Source organism: Tamandua tetradactyla, chromosome 21 (genome assembly GCF_023851605.1).
Source record: "Tamandua tetradactyla isolate mTamTet1 chromosome 21, mTamTet1.pri, whole genome shotgun sequence".
Classification (NCBI taxonomy): Eukaryota; Metazoa; Chordata; class Mammalia; order Pilosa; family Myrmecophagidae; genus Tamandua; species Tamandua tetradactyla.
This window is the reverse complement of record NC_135347.1, coordinates 4,729,775-4,757,106: the sequence shown is the minus strand read 5'-3', so window position 1 is coordinate 4,757,106 and position 27,332 is coordinate 4,729,775. Positions and strand designations below refer to the sequence as shown.

General features: G+C 36.7%; 1 protein-coding gene across 6 annotated transcripts in view; it reads right to left on the bottom strand.

The window, feature by feature from the left end:
* CEP120 (centrosomal protein 120) overlaps positions 1-27,332 on the bottom strand; it is a 119,593-nt gene that overhangs the window by 7,839 nt on the left and 84,422 nt on the right. For 4 of the 6 annotated variants that reach the window (XM_077138806.1, XM_077138809.1, XM_077138803.1 and 1 more), the window contains 2 exons: positions 21,460-21,605; positions 16,079-17,981 (listed from right to left, as the gene is read on the bottom strand). In XM_077138806.1, the coding sequence (XP_076994921.1) occupies positions 17,747-17,981; positions 21,460-21,605 (381 nt within the window). In that variant the 3' untranslated portion in view covers positions 16,079-17,746. Of the gene's footprint in view, positions 1-16,078; positions 17,982-21,459; positions 21,606-27,332 lie in introns of those variants that run through there. The other 2 variants (XM_077138805.1, XM_077138804.1) reach the window with 2 other exon arrangements.

Genomic DNA, 27,332 nt, shown 5'->3' with positions numbered 1-27,332 from the left:
GTCCATGGTTTTGCCTCTGAAGTCATTTTTTCTTCGATTTGTTCCTTTTCTTTCCCTTTTAGTCCAGCCTAGCAGTGGATCCATTTATACAGATCCCACAACGCTCTCATCAGTTTTCTATGTAGTATGCAGGGATCATAACCATCAGACAATATGGCTTTTTACAAATTCTTTTTGGATGACTCCATCTCCAGTTCTGACTTTTTCTGAAATGACTGATTGTCACCATGTTTGGTTAAATCTTCACATGGGTCACTCTTCCCTGGAATCTCCTTTCTGGAATCCCAGAATTTTCCAGACCATCAGTTTCCTGCTTCTTTGTACCCAAGAGTTCAGAGTTGTCAGCTTATCTCTTTCCTGTCACATTTTACTATAAGCTGCAGGGAGAAGCCAGGCTGCATATTCTAAATTTATTTAGGAAAATCTCTTCAGCTAATTATCCAAATTCATCACTCTCAAATTCTACTTTCTATACTATACCAGCATTTAATTTTGCCAAATTCTCTGCTACTTTCAAACAAGGATTGCCTTCCTTCCAGACTGCAATGGTACATTCATCATTTTTGTGTAAAGCCACATTGGAGGTCTCTTTAAAGTCCACCTTCCTACCAATAGTCTGTTCAAAGCATTCTAGGCTTTCTCTATCAAGCTCCTCACAGCTCTGCACAGTCAGATGTGAGGGTTCATTTCTGAACTCTTTGTTCAATTAAATGGGTCTATATGTCTGTCCTTGTGCCAGTTCTGTGCTGTTTTGATTATGGTAGCTTTGTCATAAGTTTTTAAACTGGGTAGTGTGATTCTTCAACTTTGTTTTTCTTTTTCAAGATTGTTTTGGCTATTTGACATCCCTTGACCTTCCATATAAATAGGATGACTAGCTTTTTCATTTTTCTGGAGAAGGCTGTTCAAATTTTAATTGGAGGGTTGCAAAGGTAGTTCAGCGATAGATTTCATGCCTGCCATGTGGGAGACCCAGGTTCTATTACCACTCCATGCACTTCCTAAATAAACAAACAAGCAAAACAAACAAAAATTCAACAAATGGTGCTGGAATAATGGGATACTCACAGGGAAAAGTAATGAAACATGACCCCACCATACAGCACATGCAAAAAAAAATTGTAATAGGGATTGCATTGAATCTGTACATTGCTTTGAGTAGAATTGACTTCTTAATAATCTTTAGTCATCCAGTTCATGAACATGGAAAGTGCTTCCATTTATTTAGGTCTTCCTTAATTTCACCCAGCAGTATTTTTTATTTTTCACGTGCAAGTTATTTACATCCTTGGTTAAATTTATTCCTGGATGTTTGATTCCTTTAGTTTCTATTGTAAATGGAATATTTTTTTCTTGATTTTCTTGTCAGATTGTTCATTACAAGTATATAGAAACATCACTGATTTTTGCATGTTGATCTTGCTGAATTTGTCTGTTAGCTCTGGTAGTTTTGTGTGGAATTTTCCAGGATTTTTTATATGAATGATCATGTCATCTGCACATAGGGAATGTTTTACTTCTTCCTTTCCAATTTAGATAGATTTTATTTCTTTTTCTTAACTAATTGCTCTGGCTATAACATCGAGTACAACGTTGAATAACAGTGGTGGTAGTGGCATCCATGTCTTGTTCCCAATCATAGGTGGAAAGCTCTCAATCATTCACCATTGAGTATGATGTTAGTGGTGAGTTTTTCATATATGCCCTTTATCATATTGAGGAGCTTTTTTTCTATTCCTGCTTTTCTGAGTTTTTGTTATCAAGAAGGAGTACTGGATTCTGCATCAATTGAGATGATCCTTTTTCTACTTTGCTTTGTTAATGTGGTATATAACTAATTGATTTTCTAATTGAATTCTAAGAATATTCTCACTTGACCAGTGGGTATAATTCTTTTAATGTGCTGTTGAACTTGATTCACTACTATTTTGTAGAGGATTTTTGCATCTATATTCATAAGGGATATTCATCTGCAATTTTCTTTTCCTGTGGTGTCTTTACCTGGCTTTGATATTAGGGTGATGTTGTCTTCATAGAATGATTTGGGTAGTCTTCCTGCCTCTTCATTTTTTTAGAAGAATTTGACCTGGATTGGTGTTAATTCTTGAAACATTTGGTAAAATTCACAAGGAAAGTCATCTTTTCCTGGGCTTTTCTTTGTTGAGAGGTTTTTTATTAGTCACTCAATTTCTTGATATTGATCTTTTGATCTCCTCTTAAATCAGTGAAGACGGTAATGTATGTTTCTAGGAATTTGTCCATTTCATCTAGGTTGTCTAATTTGGTGTATAGTTGTTCATAAATTTTAATGTATCCTCTTAAAATCCTTTCTATTTCTGTAGAGTTGGTAGTAATGCACCCATTTCGCTTATGATTTAATTGTATCCTCTCTGTTTTTTCTTTGTCAAAATAAAGGTTTGTTGATTTGATTAATCTTTTCAAAGAACCAACTTTTGGTTTCACTGATTCTATTGTTTTTTATTCTCTATTTCATTTATCTCTGCTCTAATCTTCATTTTCTTCCTTCTGTTTGCTTTGGATTTAGTTTGCTCTTGTTTTTTGCTTTTTGGTTTTTTTTTTTTCCCTTGTGTTGTTAGTTCTCTGATTTGAGATGTTTTTCTTTTTTGGTATGTGTATTTGGAGTTATAAATTTCCTTCTCAGCACTGCCTTTGCTGCATCCCATAAATGTGGTATGCTGTTTTCCTTTTCATTCATGTCAAGATATTTCCTGATTTCCCTTGTGATTTCTTTTTTGATCCATTGGTTGTTGAAGAGTGCATTGCTCAAATAAACAATAGGGGGGATGAGGGGATGGGATGTTTAAGGTTTTTTTACTTTTTTTTTGAGTAATGAAAATGTTCAAAAATCAACTGTGATGATGAATACACAACTATATGATGATACTGTGAACCACTGATTGCACACTTGGATGATTATATGGTTTGCAAATGTATAATTGTACTAGTTTGCTAGCTGCCAGAATGCAATATACCAGAAAACAGAATGACTTTTAAAAAGGCGAATTTAATGAGTTGCTAGTTTACAATTCTAAGGTCAAGAAAATGTCCCAATTAAAACAAGTCTATAGAAATGTTCAATCTAAGGCATCTAGGGAAAGGTGCCTTGGTTCAAGAAGGCCAATGAAGTTCAGGGTTTCTTTCTGAAGTGGAAGGGCACATGGCGAACACAGTCAGGTTTCCTCTCTCATCTGGAAGGGCACATGGCGAACACAGCATCATCTGCTAGCTTTCTCTCCTGGCTTCCTGTTTCATGAAGCACCCCAGGAGGCATTTTTCTTCTTCGTCTCCAAAGGTCACTGGCTGGTGGACTCTGCTTCTCATGGCTATGTCATTCTGCTCTGCAATCTCTGCATCTCTCATTCTCCAAAATGTTTCCTCTTTTATAGGACTTTAGAAATTAATCAAGACCCACCCAAATAGGTGGAGACATGCCTCTACCTAATCTAGCTTAACTAGATTAAATCACATCTTGATCAAATCACATCTCCAGGGAGATGATCTAATTATAGTTTCAAACATACATGTTGAATAGGAATTATTCTGCCTTTATGAAATGGGATTTAGATTAAAACGTGGCTTTTCTAGGGGACATACATCCTTTCATGCCAGCACAATAATATATCTCAATTTAAAAAGCAAATTTTCCAGTCCTTCCTCTGTTATTGATTTTGAGATTCATTTCATTGTGATTAGGAGGATACCTTTTATGATTCCAATATTTTTTAATATATTGAGACCTGTTTTGTGAACTAATGCATGGTCTATCCTGGAGGGTGATTGATGTGCACTCAAGAATGTGTATTCTGCTGTTGCTGGGTCAAATGTTGTATATCTGTCTGTCAAGTCTATTTGGTTTACAGTATTGTTCAAGTCTTCTATTTCCTTTTTGATCATCTGTCTAGATGTTCTATCCATTATAGAAAATAATGCATTGAAATTTCTTACTATTATGTAGAACTATCTATTACTCTGTTCAAATCTATCAGCATTTGCTTCATATGTTTTGTGGTTCTCCTCCTAGTGCATATGTATATATTTCTCCCACCTGTGCTCACCTGGTGCCTACTCACCCCCCGTGCCCAACCCCAGCCCCCCATGTCCACCCTCCAGGGGGGCCCACACGGTTGTCCTCATCCTCCCCTCAGGGTGCCCCCAGCTCAGTGCTCCGCCCTGCCATCTTTCTATTCTTGTTTGTTCCCAAGACTTTTGGCCCTTTAAGTATTAACCTGTATGGATTTTGCAAATAAAATGGGTTTGGAGGATGCTTAGAGTGTATCACATCACCTCCAAAGGGGCAGGAGCACCCCGAGAACAGGACTTGCAGGACACCCAAAGGAGTGGGGGGGGGAGGCATCCCCCTTGGGCCCACCACATCCTGCGCACCAGCATCCCCGACCCACAGTGACCTGGCCAGTCCTAACCCGGAGCTGTGTGTGGACCCCTGTACCCACTGGCCTCCTCTGGGCCCCAGACCCTAGGCCCCCACCTGCCCTGTCACCTGGGCAGCCCCTCCCCCATCCACACACTGGCGGTGACCCCAGCCCCTGCAAAAAAAACACAAATATATATATACACACATATAGTTGTAATATCTTTTTGTTGAATTGACATATTTATCAGTATATGGTGTCCTTCATTGTCTTTGTAACAGTTTTTTATTTAAAATCTCTTATCTGATAGTAGTATAGTTAGTCTAGGGATCCTTTGTTTACTATTTACATAGAACATTTTTCCATCCTTTCACTTTCAGCCTACTTGTTTGCAGCAGTTAGGGTCAGGTGTCAACTTGGCCAGGTGATGGTACCCAGTTGTTTTGTTACTGGTGGACTTAAATCATCAGTATGGGAAATTCATCTATGGCTGATTACATCTGCAGTCAGCTAAAGGGTGTGTCTTCTGCAATGAATGAGGCTCAAAAGAAGGAGTCAACATGCTAGCCCAGACTCAGACCTTTGGAGATACAGAAAGGAACTGCCCCTGGGAAAGCTGTTTGAACCCAGAAACTAGGAGAGAAACCCAGAAGACATTGCCAAGGGTCTTTCCAAATTTACCCATTCAGATGAACTTTGCCTTTGCCTGGGGAATTTAATCCATTTACATTTAAAATAACTACTGATAATGTAGGATTTTCTTCTGCCATTTTGTTATTTGGTCCTTTAAATCTTATACCTTTCTTGTCCCTCAACTCCTCTATTACTACCTACTTTCATATTTATTTGAAATTTAGTAGTGTCTAATTTTGAGTCCCTTTAATCTCATTTATTTTAGCACCAACTTAACTTCCATAGCATACACAAATGATATGCTATACCCCTCCACCTCCCCACCTTTTTGTTATTCTTGTCACAAATGATATCATTACACATTGTGTATCTAAAACCACAGATTTATGTCACTATGTTTTGTGCATTTGTATTTTAGATCCTGTTAAAAAATGTAAAAAGCATAATTACATATCGTGGTGGTTAATTTCATGTGTCAGCTTGGCTAGGTTCTGGTGTCCAGCTGTTTCATAAAGTAAGCACTGGCCTGATTGTTACTGTGAGGGTATTAACATGGATTTAAATCATTAGTCAGTTGATTGCATCTATGGCTGATTACATTTACAAAGCAAATTCTGTCTTCAGCAATGAGAGAAGTCTCATCCAATCAGTGGAAGGCTTAAAGGGAGAACTGAGGATTTCAGCAGCAAAAAAGAAGAATTTCTATCTTTGTTTTAGACAGGAAGCTTCCTCTCGGGAATTCATCATCATCTTTCATCAAGTTTACAACTTGCAGCTCTACAGAATTCAGTCCCCCCAGTTGTGTGAGCCAATTCCTACAGTATACCTCATTGTATTTACATACATATATCCTGTCAGTTATGATTTTTTGGAAAATCCAAGTACTGATTTTGTTTGGTCTACAGAATCTTTAATCTCTATATATCTGCTGTTTTTCTAATCATTGTTTCAAATTCCTCTTTATGCCCTTCTAGTGTCTTTTTGATCTCCTGTCATTAGCCATCCCACTTATTTTGTTTAGTAGAGTTATATTGATATCTTTGATTAGTTGTTCCAACATCTGTGTCTCCTCTGGTGTTTTAATTTGGTCGTTAGGCTGAGCTATCTCTGCCTGCATCATGATATGTTCAGTGATCTTCTGCTATCTTCATGGCGTGTAAATATCTTGATTGGTTTACTTTGGAAATGGATTTCCTTCAGGAGTCTAAAGCCTTGTATTTGCTGGATGGATGTGAAGCAGGGTGCAGGGTGTGGGGCAGGGCACAATAGTGCAGTGATGCATTGCAGCGTGGGTACAGGGGCAGGTTGGGGAAGCTACACTGTTTTTTGTGAGTGTGGGTGCCCAGAAGTGGGGAAGGATGTGGCTGTAGGTGCATGGGTCTGGGAGATGGGGTCCTGGTGTGCGCTGATCCAGGGCATGGGGCCCTTTGTGTGCATGCACTGGGCTAAGGCAGTGGATCAGCATTAAGCCTGCATGGGCTCCGGGAGGATGTGGCCCAACTGCACAGGTCAGCACTTTCCCAGAGCTAAGGGTCATGACTGGGGGCCGTGCTTATGTGCAGATCTGGGAGTGCCATAAACTGATGTACCTGTGCACAGAGCTTGGGGGTGGGTGGTGGGTCTGTACAACTGTATGGGCTGGGGTGGGTGTAGCCTGGGTATGGAGGTAAGCACCCACAGCCTTTATGCACTGGTGATTGCTTGCAGGGCTCAAGGACTGGGAGGCAGGGCTTGGGAGGGGCGGGGTGAGACTGTGCTTGCACAGAAGAGGGCTTGCCAATACAGACTTTGATAACAGGAGTAGTTCTTGAGAAACAGAAACAGAAACTCAGTAGTTCCGAGTTGGTTCAAGGTTTTTTGGAATGCTTTCTCTAATCTGATATTAAAAGGTACTAAAGACTATTTCTGATATTCAAGAGTGTACTAATAGTTCCATGAATTGGCAATAGAGATACACAAAATCTCATCATTGGTTACTGTTATTCAAATGCTTATGAGACACAAGGCTTCCGGTGAAAGGGTATTGATAAATTAAGAGTTTTGTGGAGTAAAAATATATAATGATGTTGGCTGGTTGTTCCTAAATATTCTGGATGCAACTATTCAAGAAAGGGATGAACTCAAGGCTTCAAAATCCCAGCGCACTGGCTACATGAAGTACAGGAATGTTCATATATGTGCCCTGAAAGACATTTTTATTTCTTTTAGCCACATATTTGAGGTTTCTGAAAAGCAGACCCAGACTCTCATCTTGTGAGTGGTTGAATTACAGTGTAAATTGAATTCCCAACCTTGCAAGGTATCTGGTCTTAAAGTGAGGGTATTGATATGGAAGGAATGATATCCTAAAAATTAGAATGGGGTCATATGTGCTGATAATGCTAATGTTGGGTGCCAGTTTGAAGTTGTTACGTACCCCCAGAAAAGCCATGTCATTTTCCTAATCTGATCTTGTGGGGACAGTCATGTTTCTTTTAATCCTGACTCAATATTGTAGGGTGGAAACTTTTATGGAGTATTTTTGGAGATGTGACACACCCAATAGTGGGTTTGGCCTTTTGATTAGATGGAGACATGACTCCGCCCATTCAAGATGGGTCTTGATTAGTTTACTGGAATCCGTTTTTAAAAGAGGAAACATTTTGGAGATGCCTCAGATACAGGCACTCAGAGAATAGTTGCTTCAGAGGCAACAGAGATGTAGACATTTAGAGATGCTTGGAGTGCCACCAGAAAGAGCAGATACCTAGACATGGACATTTGGAGATGCAGAGCCCAGCAGACATTGGCATGTGCCTCCCCATGAGGTGCTAAACTGCCCAGAACCCACAGTTGTGTCCCAGAGGAGCTAAGTGAAGACCCACAAATGCTTAGAGAAGAAACTATTAACACTGACTGGAAGTAACAGAACTGGGAACAAGAGCCAACAGATGCCAGTCACATGACTTCAAACGTGACAGATATTGACCTTTCTTGAGTCAAGGTATCTTTCTCTGAATACCTTAGTTTGGACACAGTTATGGCCTTAGAACTGTAAACTTGTAACAATAAATTTCCTTTTTAAAAGCCATTCCATTTCTGGAATACTACATTCCAGCAGCATTAACAAACCAAAACAATTGGGGACATTGAACACCTAGATTCTGCCATTTTCTTTGTCAAAGAACCACTCTTGGTATCAAATTCTGTATTACAGTTCTCCAGAGAAAGAGAACTGAAAGGATATATATGTAAACATAAGGAGATCCTGCCATCTTCTTTGCCAAATAAAATAACTGTCTGCTTTAGGAATGAGTCACCCATCTCAAACTCCATGCTGGCCTGAGGAATCAGCTACCCCCACCTCCCTGTGAAGAAATTAACACTACTGTGTTTTATAAGCTTTGAACTGCCTCCCCTGAGGAAATACCCCTTACTGCTACATTGCAAGAGATGAACCCTGTTTCGCCGGACGAAGTTCTGATTCTCTAAGGTAGGTAGATTGTAAAGACACTGCAAATTACTCTTCTGACCCATCCCTAGTACACTTGTTTACTTCCAGACCTATAACTAGTCTGACTTGTGAGGAGGTGTGCCATACTCCAAGAGCTGCATGATTTTTCCTACTTTTACAGACAGATATCATGTGAATGTGTGTGGGAATGGATTAAGGGTGTGGGATAATGATGGAAGGAACTTACAGTTGGATCAGTCTGAATTTCTTGATATGAGTATATTAAGCAGAGATTCTGCATTCAACAGTGTAGCTTGGGATGGACTCATTATTCCCTTTTACTTGATAGAAAGGGCATACCATTTGGAAATTATACTAAATATGTACAGACACAGATGCCACCATTAAATTATTTACTGTGAATATAAAACTATTGCTTCTCCAGAGCATTTGTACCGCTGGGTTCATAGAAATGTTCAGACAGATGTGAACAATGACACTGAGGTCCAAGCAACGTACAACAGGCAAAAATAACAATAGCAGAACCAACATAAACAATATGTGACAACCTTAAAGATATTAGAAACTAAAAGAAAATGTAGACCAATGGAAAATGGGGTTGTAGGCTTTGTGGGGGCGGTGGGGGGAGGTGAGTGGAGGTAGGGTTTCAAAAGAATCTTTATGAGACAAATTCTGGGTGTCATTTGCTCCTGGTAAATTCTTATATACGCGTATTCTAGGTAGATAGGGAGAAAGGTGAGAACTGATGATAGGGGTAGAGGTGGTAGGGCAAGTGTGGGCTGAAAAATGCAATTTTTACTGGCACAGAGAAATAAAGTTTGTGGGCTAAATTCCTCCTGAAAACTATTTATATAACTTGTAGACTTTATTTTCTTTGTGCAAATTTTACCAATTTCAGTTAGTTAACTAAATAAACTTCTGCCAGAGACCGAGAAAAGACCATTAATCTCATCTGCCAACAATGAAGCTAAGTCAGGAATTGAAATTTCCTTCTTTGAGGCAGCAATCAGATGGAAACAGCAGTGTGCCCTACTATCTTATTCCATCTAACGTGGATGACTGAAGGTATGTGCTGAATATTGATGCCACCATACTTGATTTGATATACCATCTTCAGAATGTGGCATTTTGTTCACAATCTGAATTGAGCTCAAGCAACAAAATAATATTCTTGCTTGAAATTTAACATTTTTCTCAAGAAATGGATGGGAGTTTTAACTAAATCCTTCTCATTTTGGCAGATTACAGGAAGAACTCATAGAAATTAAACCAGAGCTTTAATAATATTTTTAATCCTGCTTGATCTATTTATTCTCTTCTATGAGAATTTGCTGAAGAATTGAGTAATATGTTGCAAATCTAGGCAAAGAATGCATTGGGTTGGCAGTCAATAAAATTTACAATAATGTCAAAGTAGGTTTTTGTAGTAATATTTAGTTTGCTGTAGCCAAGTTTTAATCTAAAATATTGGAAGAAAATTCAGCACTCAAGCACCATGTCTACTTGCTTTTGACTAGTTAGCACGTTAATCAGGAAAAGAGCTGTGCTGTCCAACTATGAGATACATTATTTGGAAAAGGAAAAATATTTGTCTATGAATTTGTGGATGAAGTGTTTCCAAAAAGAAATTATAAATGGTCCTATTTTAGTTCTTTCCTATTATGAATGACAGCTTTGACATTCTTAGAAACTTTAATAATATAATGACTACATCTTTAAAAGCCTCTAGGGATTATTGTACATTAATGTATCAGTCAGTGAATTTATCTATAAACTAATCTTTCTAAACAGATTTCCAACCCACTTCAATCTGAAAGCTAAATGCCTGAATCTCTACTTCAGCAATTTCATATCTGAAGAGCCTACATCTGTAAAAACATTGCTAATGAAAACACCATGACAATCCCCAGAGAAGCAAATAAAATGAGATTTAAGCATATAACAGCCTTTCTACAGTTACATTCCTAACAATAGTGGATTCTAATTTGATGCCAAGTAGAGGTTATATAACAAAAGCAGTGAGAGATCTTGTCCTTTTGATTTTATTGAAAAATATAGGTACTTAAAACAAGTCTATTTGTATTTTCCAATTTACATCAAGATAAATGACTTAACATCTTTGTGTCCTGAGTCATGGAGGCAGAGGGCCTTTTAGATAGGAAGAGACATAATGACTCTACTCCAGAACAGATAGCAGAAAATGTGCATGCTGAGAAGTCTGGACTCCAAGGATGATGTTACAATTGCCAAAACATAAATGTCAAAGATGGATTTAAATTATCAAGTCATGAGATATTAAAAAATTTCTCAACCAGACTTTATTCAATATTCCCACATAAATCACTGTATCGGTTAATAAGACCACCAAGCAACAGTGGGACCACACCAACCAAAGGAAACACTAAGCTTAATTTAGGGAACTAGTGGCCTGTTTATAAAAAAGTTCTCTCTCCAATTTAAGCCCACGGTCTGGACTGTCTGCTAAATTAAAGTGTTTAATTTAATATTCTTTCTTTAAGATACTAAGACTAAAGGTATTTTTAAAATACTTATTTCATAAACCATGAAGGTGTTACAATTCTAAGTCTCAAGGATCCTTCAATTCTTTAGAACTCAATAACAAAAAGTAGCAATTACTTTTCATTAATTTTAGGATGTTAAAGTTGCTACAAAATATTATAATGGGCATAGCTCAAAAACCCCTCAAGAGTGGGGAAAAGATCAAAGGAGAGGGTGGAGTTACAATAAAGAAGGTAAGATTTAACAACTGAGTATTACTGCTGAATATTATATGGCTATTTCTTTTAGTCTTCTCCGTCTTGGAGCAGCTAGAAGGAAAAACCTAAAATTGTGGAACTGTAACCCATACCAAACTCTGAAATTTGTTCTATAACTAATTGTTGCAGTGTGCTTTGAAATTTATTGCTGTTTTGTATATATGTTTTTCTTTTTTCATGATAAAAAATAAATGTAAATAAATAAAGGTGCTACAAGCATACAATGAAATATCTTTGGCCCATTCCTACAATCAAGGAATGAGAAGATAGTACCTTCAGGAATGGCTTGCCAGGTGACTCAACTGCAAAAAGGTTTCACTATGAAAACACTGGTTAGGCAAATTTGAGGCAATTTTTGTTTTTTTAATGTGGGCCTAGAAATTATGGGAAGATCTCTCACAGCACACTACGTTAGGGACACCACCAGATGCTAACTTACTGTATCACACCCCAAAAATTGAAAAATTGATTACTTCAACTTGTGACATAACAGAGACTAGTTTCCTAGTCTGTGCTTTGATTGAATTAAACTCTAGACGGTTTTGGGTGCTTTCGTTTTTTGTTTTTAACTTTGTGATCATGAAGCAAAGTTTTGAAAGCAAAAACAACCCAACAAACAAAGACCTTCAACTTTATAGGGCCTAGGCAGTCAAACCACAAGTTCATACAACCTGTCATTGAGGCCAAGGGAACTTATCTCCTCAGCACCTCTGTTATAATATTTTGTGTCTATTTTAAAGGGCAAACATATAGATCTTTCTTCATTTCTTTCTTTATGAATTCATAAAATATTATCTGCATGTCAATATGGCAGCCACTATTTTAGTACTGGCATATAATAGAAAATAAGATAGACTGTCTGAGCTGGTTTGGAGCTATCACTCCAGAAAAACATGTTTTTAAACTTAATCCATTTCTGTGGTGTGAACCCATTGTAAGTAGGACCTGTCGATGAGGCTACTTCAGATAAGATGTGACTTAATTCAATCAAGATGGCTCTTACTGGAATCCTATATAAGCATAATGAAATTCAGACAGAAAGTGAGAAAGCCACAGGATGTAAGAGCTGAGGATCAATGGAACACTGAAAAGAAGAAAGAGCCAGGAGAGGCTGTCATGTTCATTGCCACGTGAGAGAGGAGCCCAGGACCAAGGAAACACTGGCAGCCAGTTCCAGAATACCAGTCTTTGAGACGAAAGCACCTTGATGATACCTTAATTTGAACTTCTGCCCAGCCTCAAGACAGTCAGCTAATAAATTCCCATTATTTAAATCAATCTGTTGCATGATATTTACTTGAGCAGCCAAGAAAACGAAAACAGATTTTGGTACTAGGAGAGTAGGATGCTGCTACTGTAAATACAAAAAATGTGGAAACAGCTTTGTAACTGGAGAATGGGTAGGGGCTAGAAGAACTGAGGTGCTTGATAGAAAAATCCTAGATTGGTTTGACCAGACTGATGTAGAACTATGGATGCTAAAAGTACTCCCAATGAGACTTCAGAAGAAAATAATGCACCTGTTATTGGAAACTGGAGGAAAGGTGATCCTCGTTTTGAAATGGCAGAGAATTTGGTGAAATAGAGTTCTGGTGTTGGATGGAAGGTAGAATTTGAAAGTGATGAACATATATACTTAGCTGGGAACATTTCCAAGCTAAGTATGGAAAGTGCAGCTTGGTTCCTCCTTGCAGCTATTAGTAAAATGTGAGGGGGGAAAGGGATAAACTAAAAACTGAACTTTTAAGTACAGAGAAACCAGAAACGGATGGTTTGGAAAATTCTGAGCCTATCCAGATACTGTGCTCTGAGACTAGGGCCAGAAGTGGCTGATAGAGGGACCTCCTAGAGCTTCTAGAAAGCCCTGGAGAATAGAGCTCCATGTGAGGGTTTCACTGAACAAGAATACAGCTAGCCATTTCAGTGGAAGTAAGGATTAGAAATGCAGCTATGCAGGAAGGACTGTGAAAAGTTTTATAGTCTGATGGTTTGCACCCCTTTGACCTTCATGCAAAGTCAAGATTTTTGCAAAATGTGTCATGAGTGGAATCACAGCCAACCTGGACTTACGGGGACAGAGAAGGAACAAATTGAGGAACGAATGACTTCAAGGGCAGAACCATGGAAATTGAGGCCTGAACTGAAGAGATCTCTTTGGACCAAGAGACTGTGTACACCCTTGTATGTGGAAAAGGGGGTCTGCTTGGGTGCTTAGAGAGGGCAGGCCATCCACTCAATTGTTTAGGGAGAGTGCTGCCACCAGAATGCTCGGAGAGGGTGAAGCCTTTACCACAGTGTTTGGGGACGCATGGCTGCTGTGCAAGCCCTGGGATGCGGTAGGGTTGCTGCTCCATCAGGCCCAGAGGGCAAACCTCAATCCATAGATGACTCTCAGATCCTGAAATCTAATGGATTTTTCCCTGCTTTTTTGGAATTGTTTGGGACCCATGACCCATTTTCCTTCTAATTTCTCCCTTTTGGAATGGGAATGTCTATCCTATGTCTATCCCTGTATTGTATACTGAAAGCAGATAACTTGCTTTCTAGGTTTTACAGGTCCACAGAAAAGGGAAATTGTGCCCTACGACAGACCACATCCATAACCAATTTTGATAAGATTTTCTACTTAGCCATCGTTACTGAAATGATTTAAGGCTTTTGGGATGCTATGATGGAATGAATGCATTTTGCATGTAGAAGGAACACATCTTTTGGGGGTCCAGAGGATGGAGTGTGGTGGTTTAGAGCTGTGTAGCCCAGAAAGACATGTTCCTAATCTATTCCTGTTGGTATCAAGCCACTGAAGGTAGGGCCTTTTGATGGGGTTACTTCAGTTAAGGTGTGGCCCAATTCAGTCAGATTGGGTCTTAATACTATTACTGGAGTCCTTTAGAAGAATGAAATTCAGACAGAGAAAGCCATGGGACGCAAGAGCTGAAGGTCAGTGGAACTCAGAAGAGAAGGGAGGAGGCTAGGAGAGGCCATCATGTTCACCGTCAGGTGACTGGCGCCTAGGACCGAGGAGCACTGGCAGCCAGCACCAGAACACCAGTCTTCAGGAAGAAAGCATTGTCTTGATGAGTGAAGGGCCACACCTTAACTGAAGTAACCCCATCAAAAGGCCCTACCTTCAGTGGCTTGATACCAACAGGAATAGATTAGAAACGTGTCTTTCTGGGCTACATAGCTCTAAACCACCACACTCTATCCTCTGGACCCTCAAAAGATGTGTTCTTTCTATATGCAAAATGCATTCATTCTGTCATAGAATCCCATGGTCTTCCTTCGTCTCATTGTTTTCCTTAGTCTCAAAACCGTGCGCTAATAAATTCCCACTGTATAAGTCAATCCACTGCATAGCATTTATTTGAGCAGCCCAGGAAACTAAAATATCTTCCCTGCCTTCACAGACCTCATATCTGGTTGACTGGATGACGTCCCATCACCCTCAACCTCTAAAAAACATGTGGGAAGTGCTATTTTGGTAAGATCTCAATGACATATATGACGTGTGTTAATAATCCCCATTTCTAGCACTATAGGATTGCTCAGAAATTCTGTACCAGAATGTTATCTACTATTAAATATTTGTGGTCACTGCTTTAATAAGGTGATAGGCAATAGAAAGGTTGAGCTATGTTCTTACTATTTGACTGACAGATTATACCCTTATAGCCTTCTGGATCACTGTATCATTCAATTCAACATCTGATATCATAAAAACTGATCAAAGAAAAATTATATTTTAGGTCTTCTAATATTTTCTATTTTAAAATATAAAATTTGGGATTATATTTATATGAAATTTACAGCATAAGCAAATCCATAGATGGAGTAGATTAGTTGTTGTTAGGGGCTGGGGAAAGGAGAGTGTACTGCTAATGGGTACGAGGTTTCTTTTGGGGGCAATGAAAATATTCCAGAATCAGATAGTGATGATGATACAACCTTGTGAATATATAAAAAAGCACTGAATTGTACACTTTAAAAAGGTGAATTTATAGTATGTGAATTATTTCTTAATAGAAGAATCAAGTTAGATATTCAGTCAAACTAGAAACAATGGTATATTTTAAAAGTCCATACATAGTAAACAGAGGGCTCTTTCCATAGACTGTAAGAATCAGGTCAGTCCATTCTGAGGTGGCTATGAATAAGCAAAATGTACAGGGTAGTCTGTAAACTCAGGTTCATGCTGGGTAGCATCTAGACAGTGCAGCAAGTGGAGGAGAAAATAATCTGGTCAGACTAGATTTACTCTCCGCAAGTTTGTGTAGAGCCTCTGATACATCCCTAAATCGGACTCTAACTTCCATAGGAACTCAAATCCAGATAGAAATGGCTGACATATACCTGGCAGAGATGATACACCACTCCTATGCCATATGTGCTGGTCTTAGACATAGAAACAAGCTTTCTCCATGACAAATAATCACAAATTTTAAAAGTAAATTTCCTTTTACACTAAAATATCAGATGGAAGTTCTGTTGTTATATATAGTCATTAAGAAACTTATTCACTCACTCACTCTTCTACTTGTAATTGTATTCTAACTCTCAGGCATCAACAATAGTTTAGTAAAGCAATCCCTGTAAATATGTTAAGCCATTAACAAATTCAGTGGCTGTTGCTGAAGGACTACAAAGGAGTCCTAAAATTTAAGACTCTCCCAATATTAAGACATATAAAAGTACCTGCAATGTAAGCATGTGAGAAAAAACAAAAATACAAAGACAAAGTGACTTGAAACAGAAAGTGCAGTGTTTTGTTTTTGTTTTCATTTAGAAGCAAAAGTAATAGATAGCTCAAGAACTCAAAGATGCATACGGTTAAGATTTTATTTGTTAAATTACATAGCCAATAGACAGCTTTACTGAAGGCAAAATAAACCACACATTCATTTTAGAAAAGTCCTTTTTGTTTCTTTAAATTTAAGGCCCCCTCTAGTGTTTGAAAACAGTCACATGTAACAAACAATGCAATCAAGGATTAACAGTCAAAATATTTTACCCGAGACTTTCCAAAAAAAAATTTCTGTTCCAGTCATGTGGCACAAAACCAATGAGAAAAAATGTCTAACCATAATTAATATTTCAAATTCCTACTATGATTCACAGATTCATTATCCTCTCATTCAGTAATTTCTCTGTTATTTACTGTTGGGCTGTTTTCAGTAAATTAATCTTTTGTTAATAAGGAAAATAAACATATAACACATGTAGAGACTTTAATTTCCCAAGTAAAAAATATGCCTGTGGAAATATTTAAAAATTAATTTAATATTACTGAATATCCTATTCTGCTTTTATGGAAGTTAAAGTAAATAGTATATACTTCCAAAAGTATACACTTAAATGTAGTACATCTGGGAATCAGAATTTTAAAACTACATATATTTTATAAAATTTGGTCTGTGAATTTGCTAATAAACCTTTCAGTACACTGTGAAAGGAGGTAGCAAGTATTGCTTTGAGGACAAATTTTGGCTCTGAAGAATATGATGTAAAAGAACTCTTAAAGTTTATAGAGATGTAGCATTACATAAATCCAATAATTTAATCTCACATACTTTTGAAAAGGATTAATTAAATTTAGAGAGAGGGAAAAAAAAAGATTTTCACTCTTTTTTTCAGCTAAAGCCTTTATGTGATGCGTCTGTTTCCATACTACATTAGAGAGGGTTTCAGATGACTAATTTTATTAATGCTGGAGGGGAGGCATAAAAAACAGGAAAAAAACCTCTAATTCCAATGAAAGAACACAATGCAATATTGAGCACAAGACTGAGAGAGAAGGCCAAATTAGACTATTACTTCATATTCTTAAAAGTCAAGAGTATATTGAAAATTTGAAAACTCAAAAGCTTTGAAAAAAACTTAATCTATACTAACTTTATTTAAATAAATGACTAATTTGTCACCCAAAATGTCATATGGCTTCTCTGCATTCATTGATCATGCTTTCTTGTTTTCCAATTTGTCACTTGCAAATGTTACAAGTTAAAGGGAAAAGAAGACAGGTTGTCTGAAATGAATTAAGTAAAACTGGTTACATTTACAATTGGTTTCAACTTTTAAGATATTTACATTCAAATGGAACAGGACACAGCATTTTTAAAGTGCAGCATATACTTTTCTGGCTCAACATGAAAAATTATATAACTGGAAATTACTGCATTTTTCCTAGAATAAGTTTAGTAAAAAGCTGTTTAAAAGTTAGCCATCAAATTATAAATTATGAGGAACACTGAAAAGTCATTTAAATTGAGTATATAAAAAGCAATTACAAATAAAATCAGTGTGGGAGAGGTAGCATTAAGTAAATAAAATCAAATAAATACTATACAATAACATACAAAATTGTGCATATAAAAAAATGAAAACATTTTTAAAAATCCATCCCTACCCCACCCCCCAGCCCCTCTTTTAAGAATTTTACAATGGAATTAAAATTTGGACCTGACATCACTGTAAAGACTTTCCAAATGTTATTAATTACTGGCATTGTTTTTTGCCAAAACTTCTCTAATCTGCCGGTCGAGTTCAGTTATTATTCGATCTTCATGATTATACACACCCGTTCTCATCAAAGTGTCCCTTTCTTCTATCAGGCGAGTCAGGTAGTCATCCAAACCTTCCTCCAGCGCACTGCCATGCGGGCCCCCCATTCTTCCACTTGCAATCTCTCTGGAGTCCTGGGGCTGTTTCTGTTCTTGTTGCCTTAACCTGAAAAGTCAAGAACAAATGCCACTGCAGCACGCAACAAATACTGTTTTGGTTTTCTTAACATTATTTTAAAACAAACTGATTCTGTGGTAAAATAAGTCTTTAGCAATATTTTCAGGGAGAAAACAAACAAAGACCAACTATCCATTTGGCTAGTCTGAGTAAGCACATTTATAAAAGGTGGTTTTATTTGTCATCTAATTATAAAAAGTACTTGAAAGCTACAGAACTTTTGGAGAAGTATAAAGCAACAACTAAAAATCATCTGCAATCTTATCCAGATAACCAATCTGTGTAACATTTTTCTGTATTTCCTTTTAATCTGGAAAATGCACGTGTTTTAAAGATGCATTTTTAAAAATGTTTATGAGACTGTGTCTGCAAGGCTGTAAATTACTTTTTTCATTCATTTATATAAGTCAATGTTCTCCTACACCATTAAGTATTCTTCTAATGGCTTCAGAATGTTCTATCATTTGGATGTACCATCCTTTATTACTGATGTTTAGGTTGTTAAACTTTTGTTATGCAATAACAATAAGTTTTTTTTCTAAACGCATTCAGCAAGTATTTATTTGTGCCAAACAGTTCTAGGTTGGGGGGTACTGCAATGAACGAGGAAGACAACCCCTACTTTTATGGAGCAAATCATCTCTAATTATTCATTCAAAGTGCAATTCTATAAATGTGAATGTCTGGTTTAAAGGGAATGAACATTTTAAGACTTTGTATGAATATCTTATGCTTATGACGATCTCATTTAGGAGGCAAAGAAAGGAGCACAGGTGCCACCCTGGGATTTGGGTGATTCCAATAGAATACTCTTGATCACACTGCCTGGAAAACGGTTACTTCACATACTTACTAAGTGACAGGAACACTAAGTTTGGATATGTTTTAATTTAATCTAATGCAGAAAGTACAATTAAGCTATAATTTTATAATTCTTGTTTTTATAAGGCAGATAAAGCAGTTGAGTCTAAGCCCTGCTTCTGTATGGTACTGAGTAAGCCAGCCAATGAGAACCAAGTCCCTACCTCTGAATCTGCACATGGGGAGGGGAGAAGGGGGAAGAATCAATAAGGAGTGAGTCCTGCTTTGACAGACAAGGAGGACTAGGCCCTAGAAAGGGTGCAGGACTGTTAGTAACATAGCTTTGCTTGTTCAGATGACCCTCTTGAGATTAAAGCTGATTCCTAAGATTCCACCAGAAAGCTGAGGTCTACAGTCCAAGAAGGATTTCCAAAAGCCTAATTGTGATAGTACTGAGCTTTAGGTTCCAGTGTGAAATCAAGTGGTAAATGGGACACTGGGACTATTTCTTTCCATTGAATATTGGGCAATTCACATGGATTGGTAAAGGCAGATTTCTCAATAGCTGTTTTCTACCATAATTCCTACAGTTACCTTGAGGGGGTGGGGTCCTCCAGGCAAACTACTTGTCAACAAATACCAAATGATTTACCAGAAGGATCAACCATTTTCCTTTTGTCCAGCATCTATTTATGCATGAAGGACAAACGTAATTTTTACATATCTGATAGATTATTCCTACAAAATCTTTACTATAATGCAAATACAAATCTTGAATCATGACACAATAGAATCTTAGAACCTTGTAGCTGAAGTTGTCAAAGGGAACTTCACTAACATCCCTGGCAAGTTCTGTGTCTGATCTACACTCACATGCTTCCTGTCACTAGCAGCAACTGCTTTGTAGAGCTGCTGTTCAAAGGTTCTTATACTGAACTCACTATATTTCTTTCCACTTCTCTATAACTGGTTATGATTCTGCCCACTTACTTCTTTTTATGTGGTAGCCTTTCAGATATTTGAACACATCTAACTTATATGTTCACCAAGATTCTTCTCCAAGGTAATCATCCCTCACTCTCTTAACCTCTTCTAGGATGACACGAAATACAGCTCCTAACTGTCCTAACCACATTACATTGAAAGCTCTCTTGATAGCTGATTTCCCTTTAAGTGTGTTACACAGTGATGAGAATAGCTCAGCAAGACACTACTTCGGTGAATGCCCTAACTGCACTGGCTCTTTGGTAACTGTGTCACACTGTTATTAGTTGCCACTTCCTGGACTTCCTCACATAAACTGGTTTTATCAGCTTTTGGCCATTACTTGTGTGATTTTTCTTTAACCAAGCGTTCTGCTTGTCTCTCTAATATATTCAATATCATTGGTTTCAGTTCTCTCTAAATCCTGATTTATTAAGACATGAATTATATGATTCAGTTTTGTATGATCTACAAATCTGATAGGTAAAATGGCTACCTTCATTTAAGCCACCAAAACAGTGCGTAGTAAATTGCATGGACTTCAATATATATTTGCTGAACTGAAACAAACAAAAGTGCTAATATACAAAAAAGCAAAACTGTAGAGGGCAAGGATCAGAACATAATTCATTAATTTGTAAATCTTTAAGGTCTGTAACAGAGTACATACCAAAAAAATATTTGTTGAATGAAACAAAAGAGTGGCATGAAGTGAGCCCCTGTAGCGTGGCACTAGAGACCTTGACCTTTTTCAACTAATATTTATTCATTAATGTTCTAAACACAGTCATTTTATTCAGCTCTGAACCCACCTAATACAGTGACTGCATTTTTTTCAGCTCCTGTATAGAGATGTCTTTGTCAGTATAGAGATACTTTGTCAAATGTATGTTTTGCTGAAACAAAAATGTACCAGTCCCTTTGTGAGACAGGCTAAAAAAAACCTTCCCTTCACCCTCCAAATAAGACTATAATTTGTTCTTATGCTGCTGCTTAATGATTACTTTTCTTTTCAAGCATGAAATACTGTTGAAATAATAATTAAGATCAATGGGGCACTAAAGGGACACAGTGTAACATAGTGGTTAGAAATACAATCTCTGGAATCAGATTCAAACTCTGGCGCCACTGTACACTAGCTGCGCGACATTGGAAAGGATACTGACTCTCTTTAACCCTCAGTTTCCTCATCTCTAAAACAGGGATAATACCTTCCTCAAAGAGTTGAAGATTAAATAAAAAAGAGAGAGAGACAGGCATCTAAGGAATTTAACATAGCTCCTGTCACAGAGTAAAGGCTCAATAAATAAGACCTATTGTATTACTGGTAATAATAACTAAATTTGAAGTTATGGAATTCAAAATTCAATATAATACAATTATCTTAAAATACAGCAGTAATCCTAAAAATTATGAAAAAGTACATTTTCAAGTACTAATGCTATGAATGGACACAATCAAGCTAAATAGATTTGATATATATACATTCATGGTAAAAAACTGAGTATAACAGTATTTGGCATGGATTTTTCTATTGTACATCTGCTATTTTATATATGATCTATTTATGCTTGAGAGAGACCTGAAGTTGTACCTTCGCTAGACTGATGACTAATTAAAAGATTGTGCTATTAGAAATTTTGTTTTCATAAGAAAAAAAACAGTCTTTTAGTTCTGATACCTGTTCAATTCATTTCTTATATCCAACAATTCTTGTCGATCAGTTTTTACTGTATCTTTTTCCTCAGCAGCCAGGTAACGTAGTCTCATCTGTTCCAATTCTTCTTGCTGTTTTTTAAGACGAGCCATTTGACTTTCTTGTTCACGCTTGAAAGAAACAAAAGCAAGTAGATCCCTAATATTAGAAATCGATAAATTTCCTATGACTGACCTGTGATTGTAATCCTATTTGACAATGCCCATGTACTGTCTTACAGGAAAACAGAAGCTGAAGGCAAGAGAGTCTGCTTGTCAAGACAATGAGCTGCTACAAAGAACTGGTGGTAAAAATAGCATCTAAGAAATGGTTAACTATACAAAGAAGTACAAAGAAAAAATTGATAGCCTTCCTTGCACCAGTCTCTAAACCCAGTCCCACCTAAGGGTAATACTCTGCCTTTCCAATAAAATCTGTGCACATATATATTTAAAACAAAAACTGAATCGATAATATACCTTATTTTGCCTTTTTAAAAAAAACAATATTTCCAAGTTAAAAGATAAAATTTCTCTTTAAAATATATTTTGAATATTCCACAGAATGAATCCTTCATGGCTTAATCAACCACTCTCTCAATAACGGACATTTTTTGGTACTACAAACAATACTTCAATAAAACACCTCGTTATCCAACACAATTAGCTCATGAATATTTCAATACATTATTTCTTCAGGCACAGATGATTTTCTTTACTTATGACAGGACTGCAAAATGGGAGAGCTGGGTTGCAGGTATGTATTATCTTTTTAAAAAGAATAAAATAAGCGTATTTATTGAATTAGAACACACAAATGGAAAAAACTGCCAAATCATAAATTCTCACAAAATAAACAACTCACATACCACCAGCCAGAAGAAACAGCGTTATCAGGACACAAGAAGCCCCTCTTGTGTTTCCACCTGGTCACTAAGCACCACTCTTTACAAACTAATTTCTAACACCACAAATAAGTTTTAGCCGCTCCCAAACTTTGCATCAATGGAATGGTACAGGATACATTTTTTTGTGTCTGACTTCTTTCACTCAACATCATGAGATTCAGTTTGTTTGTTTGTCCTATGTAATTATTCACATTAATATATAGCATTCCAATAAATGATATTCAATTTACTCAATTTTCAGCTTTGATTTTATTGTACATTTTGCAAAATCTTTACTCATCTTGATTTGTTTTCATTTATTTCTACTTTCTGTAACTTGCTGCTCCTGTACTGATTTTCTGGAAGGCTATACAGATAGAACTTCTGCTTCCCTAATTTATGCATTTGAGGTTATAAATTTCCCTCAAACAACTTTTGCTAAAAACCCACATGAGTTGATAGGTTTTAATTTTCACTATTTATTAAGTTCATAATATGTTCTCATTTTGCTGTGGTCTGTTTAGCCATGGGTTATTAAAAGCTTATTATTTAATTTTCAACATTTGGGGATATTTCTTATCATTCTGTTGATTTCTAGTTTAATTCATTGTGGTGTCAGAGAAAATACTCAATTACAATCTTTGGATATTTGTTGATAATTGTTGTTTGATTCAGCATATGAGAAATTTTGGTAAATGTTTCATGACCACTACAAACTGTGTGTTCTGGGTTTTCCTCATGAAGTGTTCTATATATAGCAATTATTGTATTGTCAAAACCTCCTATATCTTTACTAGTTTTATGTTTGTTTGCTTTATCAGTTCCCAAGAGACTTAAGGAAAAAAATAAAAAATCAATATTGTGGATTTGTCTATTTCTCCTTTCTACCTCTATTGATAATTACATTATACAATTTGTGGCTAGGAAACCAGGTACATGCAAATGTAGAACTATTACATCTTCCAGCTGGACTGATCCTTTTAGGTTTATAAAAATACGTTATCTACAGGAATGCTTCTTGCCCTAAAATCTGCTTTATCTGATATAAATATAGCTACATGGTTTTTCTTTTTGGTTAGTATTAATAAAGTACATCTTTTCCCTTCTTTTTAAATTCAACTATTCTCCATCCTTATATTCAAGACTGTCTCTTGCAAGTAGTGTACTATTGGAATTTATTTTTTTTAATTCAGTTTTTATTCAGTCTAGGTCTTGAATGGGAGTATTTAGTCATTTATATTTAAAGCAATTAGAATATGTATGAATTTATATCTTTCCATCTCATTTATTTTCTATTTATTCTATACTTTATGTTCCTTCTCTTTTTTTCTTCTTTTGGACTTATCAAATATTTTATGTCAATCAAATTCTCTTACCAGCTGGTTAAAATTGGATATCCATATGCAAAAATTTGAAAGTGGACCCTTACACCTCATAAAACATAAAGAAATCAACTCAACACGGATCAAAACCTAAACATAACATCAAAAGTATAAAAGTAGAAGAAAACAAAGGGAAGTATCTTCAGAACCTTGTCTTAGGCAATGTTTTATTTAGATTTTACATCCAAAGTATGACTAATTAAAGAAACAATAGATAAATGGGACTTCATCAAAATGAAAACTTTTGTGCAAAGGTTTTGATTATGAAAGTAAAAGACAATCTAAATAATGGCAGAAAATATTTGGAAACTATATATCTGATAAAGGTTTAATTTCCAGAATACATAAAGACATACTTTAACTTAACAACATTAAAACAACCTAATTAAAACACAGGCAATGGCTTGAACAGACATGTCTCCAAAGAAGATATACAAATGGCCAACAGATATAAAAAGAGGCTCAACATCATGAGCCATTAGGGAAATACAAATCAAAATCACAATGAGATAAATTAGCAAGTGTTGGAGAGGACGTGAAGAAAAAGGAACACTCATTCACTATAGGTAGGAATGTAAAATGGTGCAGTTAATAAGGAAAACAGTTTGGCAGTTCCACAGAAAGTTACACAGAATTCTCATATGACCTGGCAATGCCACTTCTAAATATACAGTATATACCCAAAAAGATATATTTGCAAACCAATTTTCATAGTGGCATTAACAATTGCTGAAAGATGGAAGCAATAAGTATCCATCAACAGACAAATGGATCCAACAAAATGTAGCATACACATACAAAGCACACAGTGTATTCACACAATGGATACTTAGCTATAAAAAGGAATGAAGTATTTCTTTTTCTGGAGGGATGCAAATGTTCTAATAACAATAACAGTGATGATACACAACTATGTGATGATACTGTGAGGCACTGATTGTATACCAGGTATGGACTATATGTGTGTGAAGACTTGTCAGTACAAATATTTAAAAAAGAAAGAATAAACCTAACAAATGATGTGTAAGACCATGATGATGACAAAAATTTCACTGAAATTAACAAGGGACCTAAATATTTGGGGTGATATACCATGTTCATGGATAGGAAGACTTAATAAATATATCAAATGTCCTCAAATTCATCAGATACAATTCTAGTCAAAATTCCAACAAGGTTTCTGTGGGCAACCGATATGACAAAAGGGCTAAGAGTAGCAAAGACAACATTTATGAAAAGAACAAAGTGGGGAGACTTAAATACCAGATATCACTACTTTTTATAAAGCTTTAGAAATGATGCCAGTGTGCCACTAGAGCAGATATAAACAAAGAACCCTGAAACAAAAACAAGATACAAGAAAGCCGTATGACAGAGGTAACATTACAGATCAGTGAGGAGAGAGGAGCAGTTATTAATTTAAAGATGTGGAAGACTGGGGCTAACCAAATCAAGAGATTGAGCCCTTGATCTCAGGGCTCACCCTTATGAAACTTATTCCTGCAAAGACAGGCTAAGCCTACTTAAAATTAGGCCTAAGAGTCACTCCCAGAGAACCTCTTTTATTACTCAGATGTGGCCTCCAAATCTAAGCCAAAATGGCAAGTGAACTCACTGCCCTCCCCCTCTATATGGGACATGACTCCCAGAGGTATAAACCTCCCTCACAATGTGGGACAGAAATATCAGAATGAGACAGGACCCCACTTCAAGGGATTGAGAAAACCTTCTTGACCAAAACAGGGAAGAGAGAAATGAGATAAAATAAAGTGTCAGAGGCTGAGAGATTTCAGAGTCAAGAGGATATCCTAGACGTTTTCTTACACGTTATATAGCTATCTCTCCTTTTTAGTTTATGGTGTACTGGAATGGCTAGAGGGAAGTACCTGAAACTGCAGAGCTGTGTTCCAGTAGCCTTGTTTCTTGAAGATGACTGTATAATGATATAGCTTTTACAGTGTGACTGTGAAAATTCTGTGTGATGTTCCTTTTAACTAGGGTATGGACAGATGAGTAAAAATATAGATAAAAAATAAACAGGGCGGGCCACGGTGGCTCAGCAGGCAGAATTCTCACCCGCCATGCTGGAGACCCAGGTTTGATTCCTGATGCCTGCCTATGTTTAAAAAAAAAAAAAAAACAGGGCAACAAGTAAATTGGGTAGATGGAAATACTAATGGTCAATGAGCAGGAAGAGGGGTGAGGGGTATGGTATGTATGAGTTTTTTTCTTTTTTACTTCTTTTCCTGGAGTGATGCAAATGTTCAAAAAAATGATCACAGTGACGAATGCACAACTATGTGATGATACTGTGAGCCACTGATTGTACACCTTGTATGGAATGCTTGTGTGTTCATATGTTGTTTTATTAATAAAAATATATATATATAAAAGATGTGGAACAATATGTTATCTATACAAAAAAGACTAGAGCCCTACCTTAGATTAGACCCAAAAAATCAACTCCAGGTGCATTAAGAATTTAAATGTGAAAACCAAATGGAAAGAGTTTTGGAAAAAAGGTACTGAATACCTTAATGACTCTGATTAGGGAAAGAATTCTTAACCAAGACACTAAAAAAAGTCCAAACTTCAAATGAAAGATTGAAAAGTAAGCTTTCATGAAATTTAATAACTTGTAAATATTTAAAAGACAACATAAAGTGAAAAGACTAGTCACAAAACTGGAGAAGATTTTAGTATCTTACACCACAAAACTCCTAAGATTCATTACGAATAACACAAACCCAATAGAAAAAATGAACAGAAGACATAAACAGGCATTTCACAGATGAAGAAACACAACTGGCCAATAAACTTCTAAAATGATGCTCAAATTCATTAGTAATCAAGGAAAAGAAAATTTAAGCGACAAAGAATACCATTTCAAACTTGTCAAACTGGCAAAAATTAAGACACTTGATAATAATCAAGTGTGAAGAATGTCATGGTTAGGGACAGGTGTCAACTTGGCCAAGTTGTGGTACCTGTTCATCTGATTGGGCAAGCGCTGGCCTGTCTGTTGCAATGAGGACATTTCATAGGATTAGGTCATGATCACGTCAGCTACATTCACAGCTGATTCCATTTGTAATCAGCCAAAGGGGAGTGTCTTCTGCAATTAGTGATGCTAAATGCAATCATGGGAAGCCTTTTAAGGAGGACTCAGAGGAGACAGATTCCATTCCTGCTTTGGCTGGTGAGCCTCTCCCGTGGAGTTCATCCAGGCCATCCATCGGCTCATCGACTTCGCAGCCTGCCCTGTGGATTTTGGACTCTGCGTTCCTACGGTCACGTGAGACACTTTCATAAATTTTATATTTGCAAGTGTTCCCTGTTGATTCTGTTTCTCTAGAGAACCCTAACTAATACAAAGAAGAACAATTATATACCAGTAGTGAGAAGTGAAAATGTGTATGAATACTGGACAATAATTTGGCAGTATTTAGTGAACTGAACTATACATACCCTATGCGCTGATTTGAAATCATTATGTACCCCAGAAAAGTCATGTTCTTTTAATCCTAATCCAATCTTGTGGGGGTAGACTTGTTTGGGTGGGATTCTTGATTTGGCTGTTTCCATAGAAA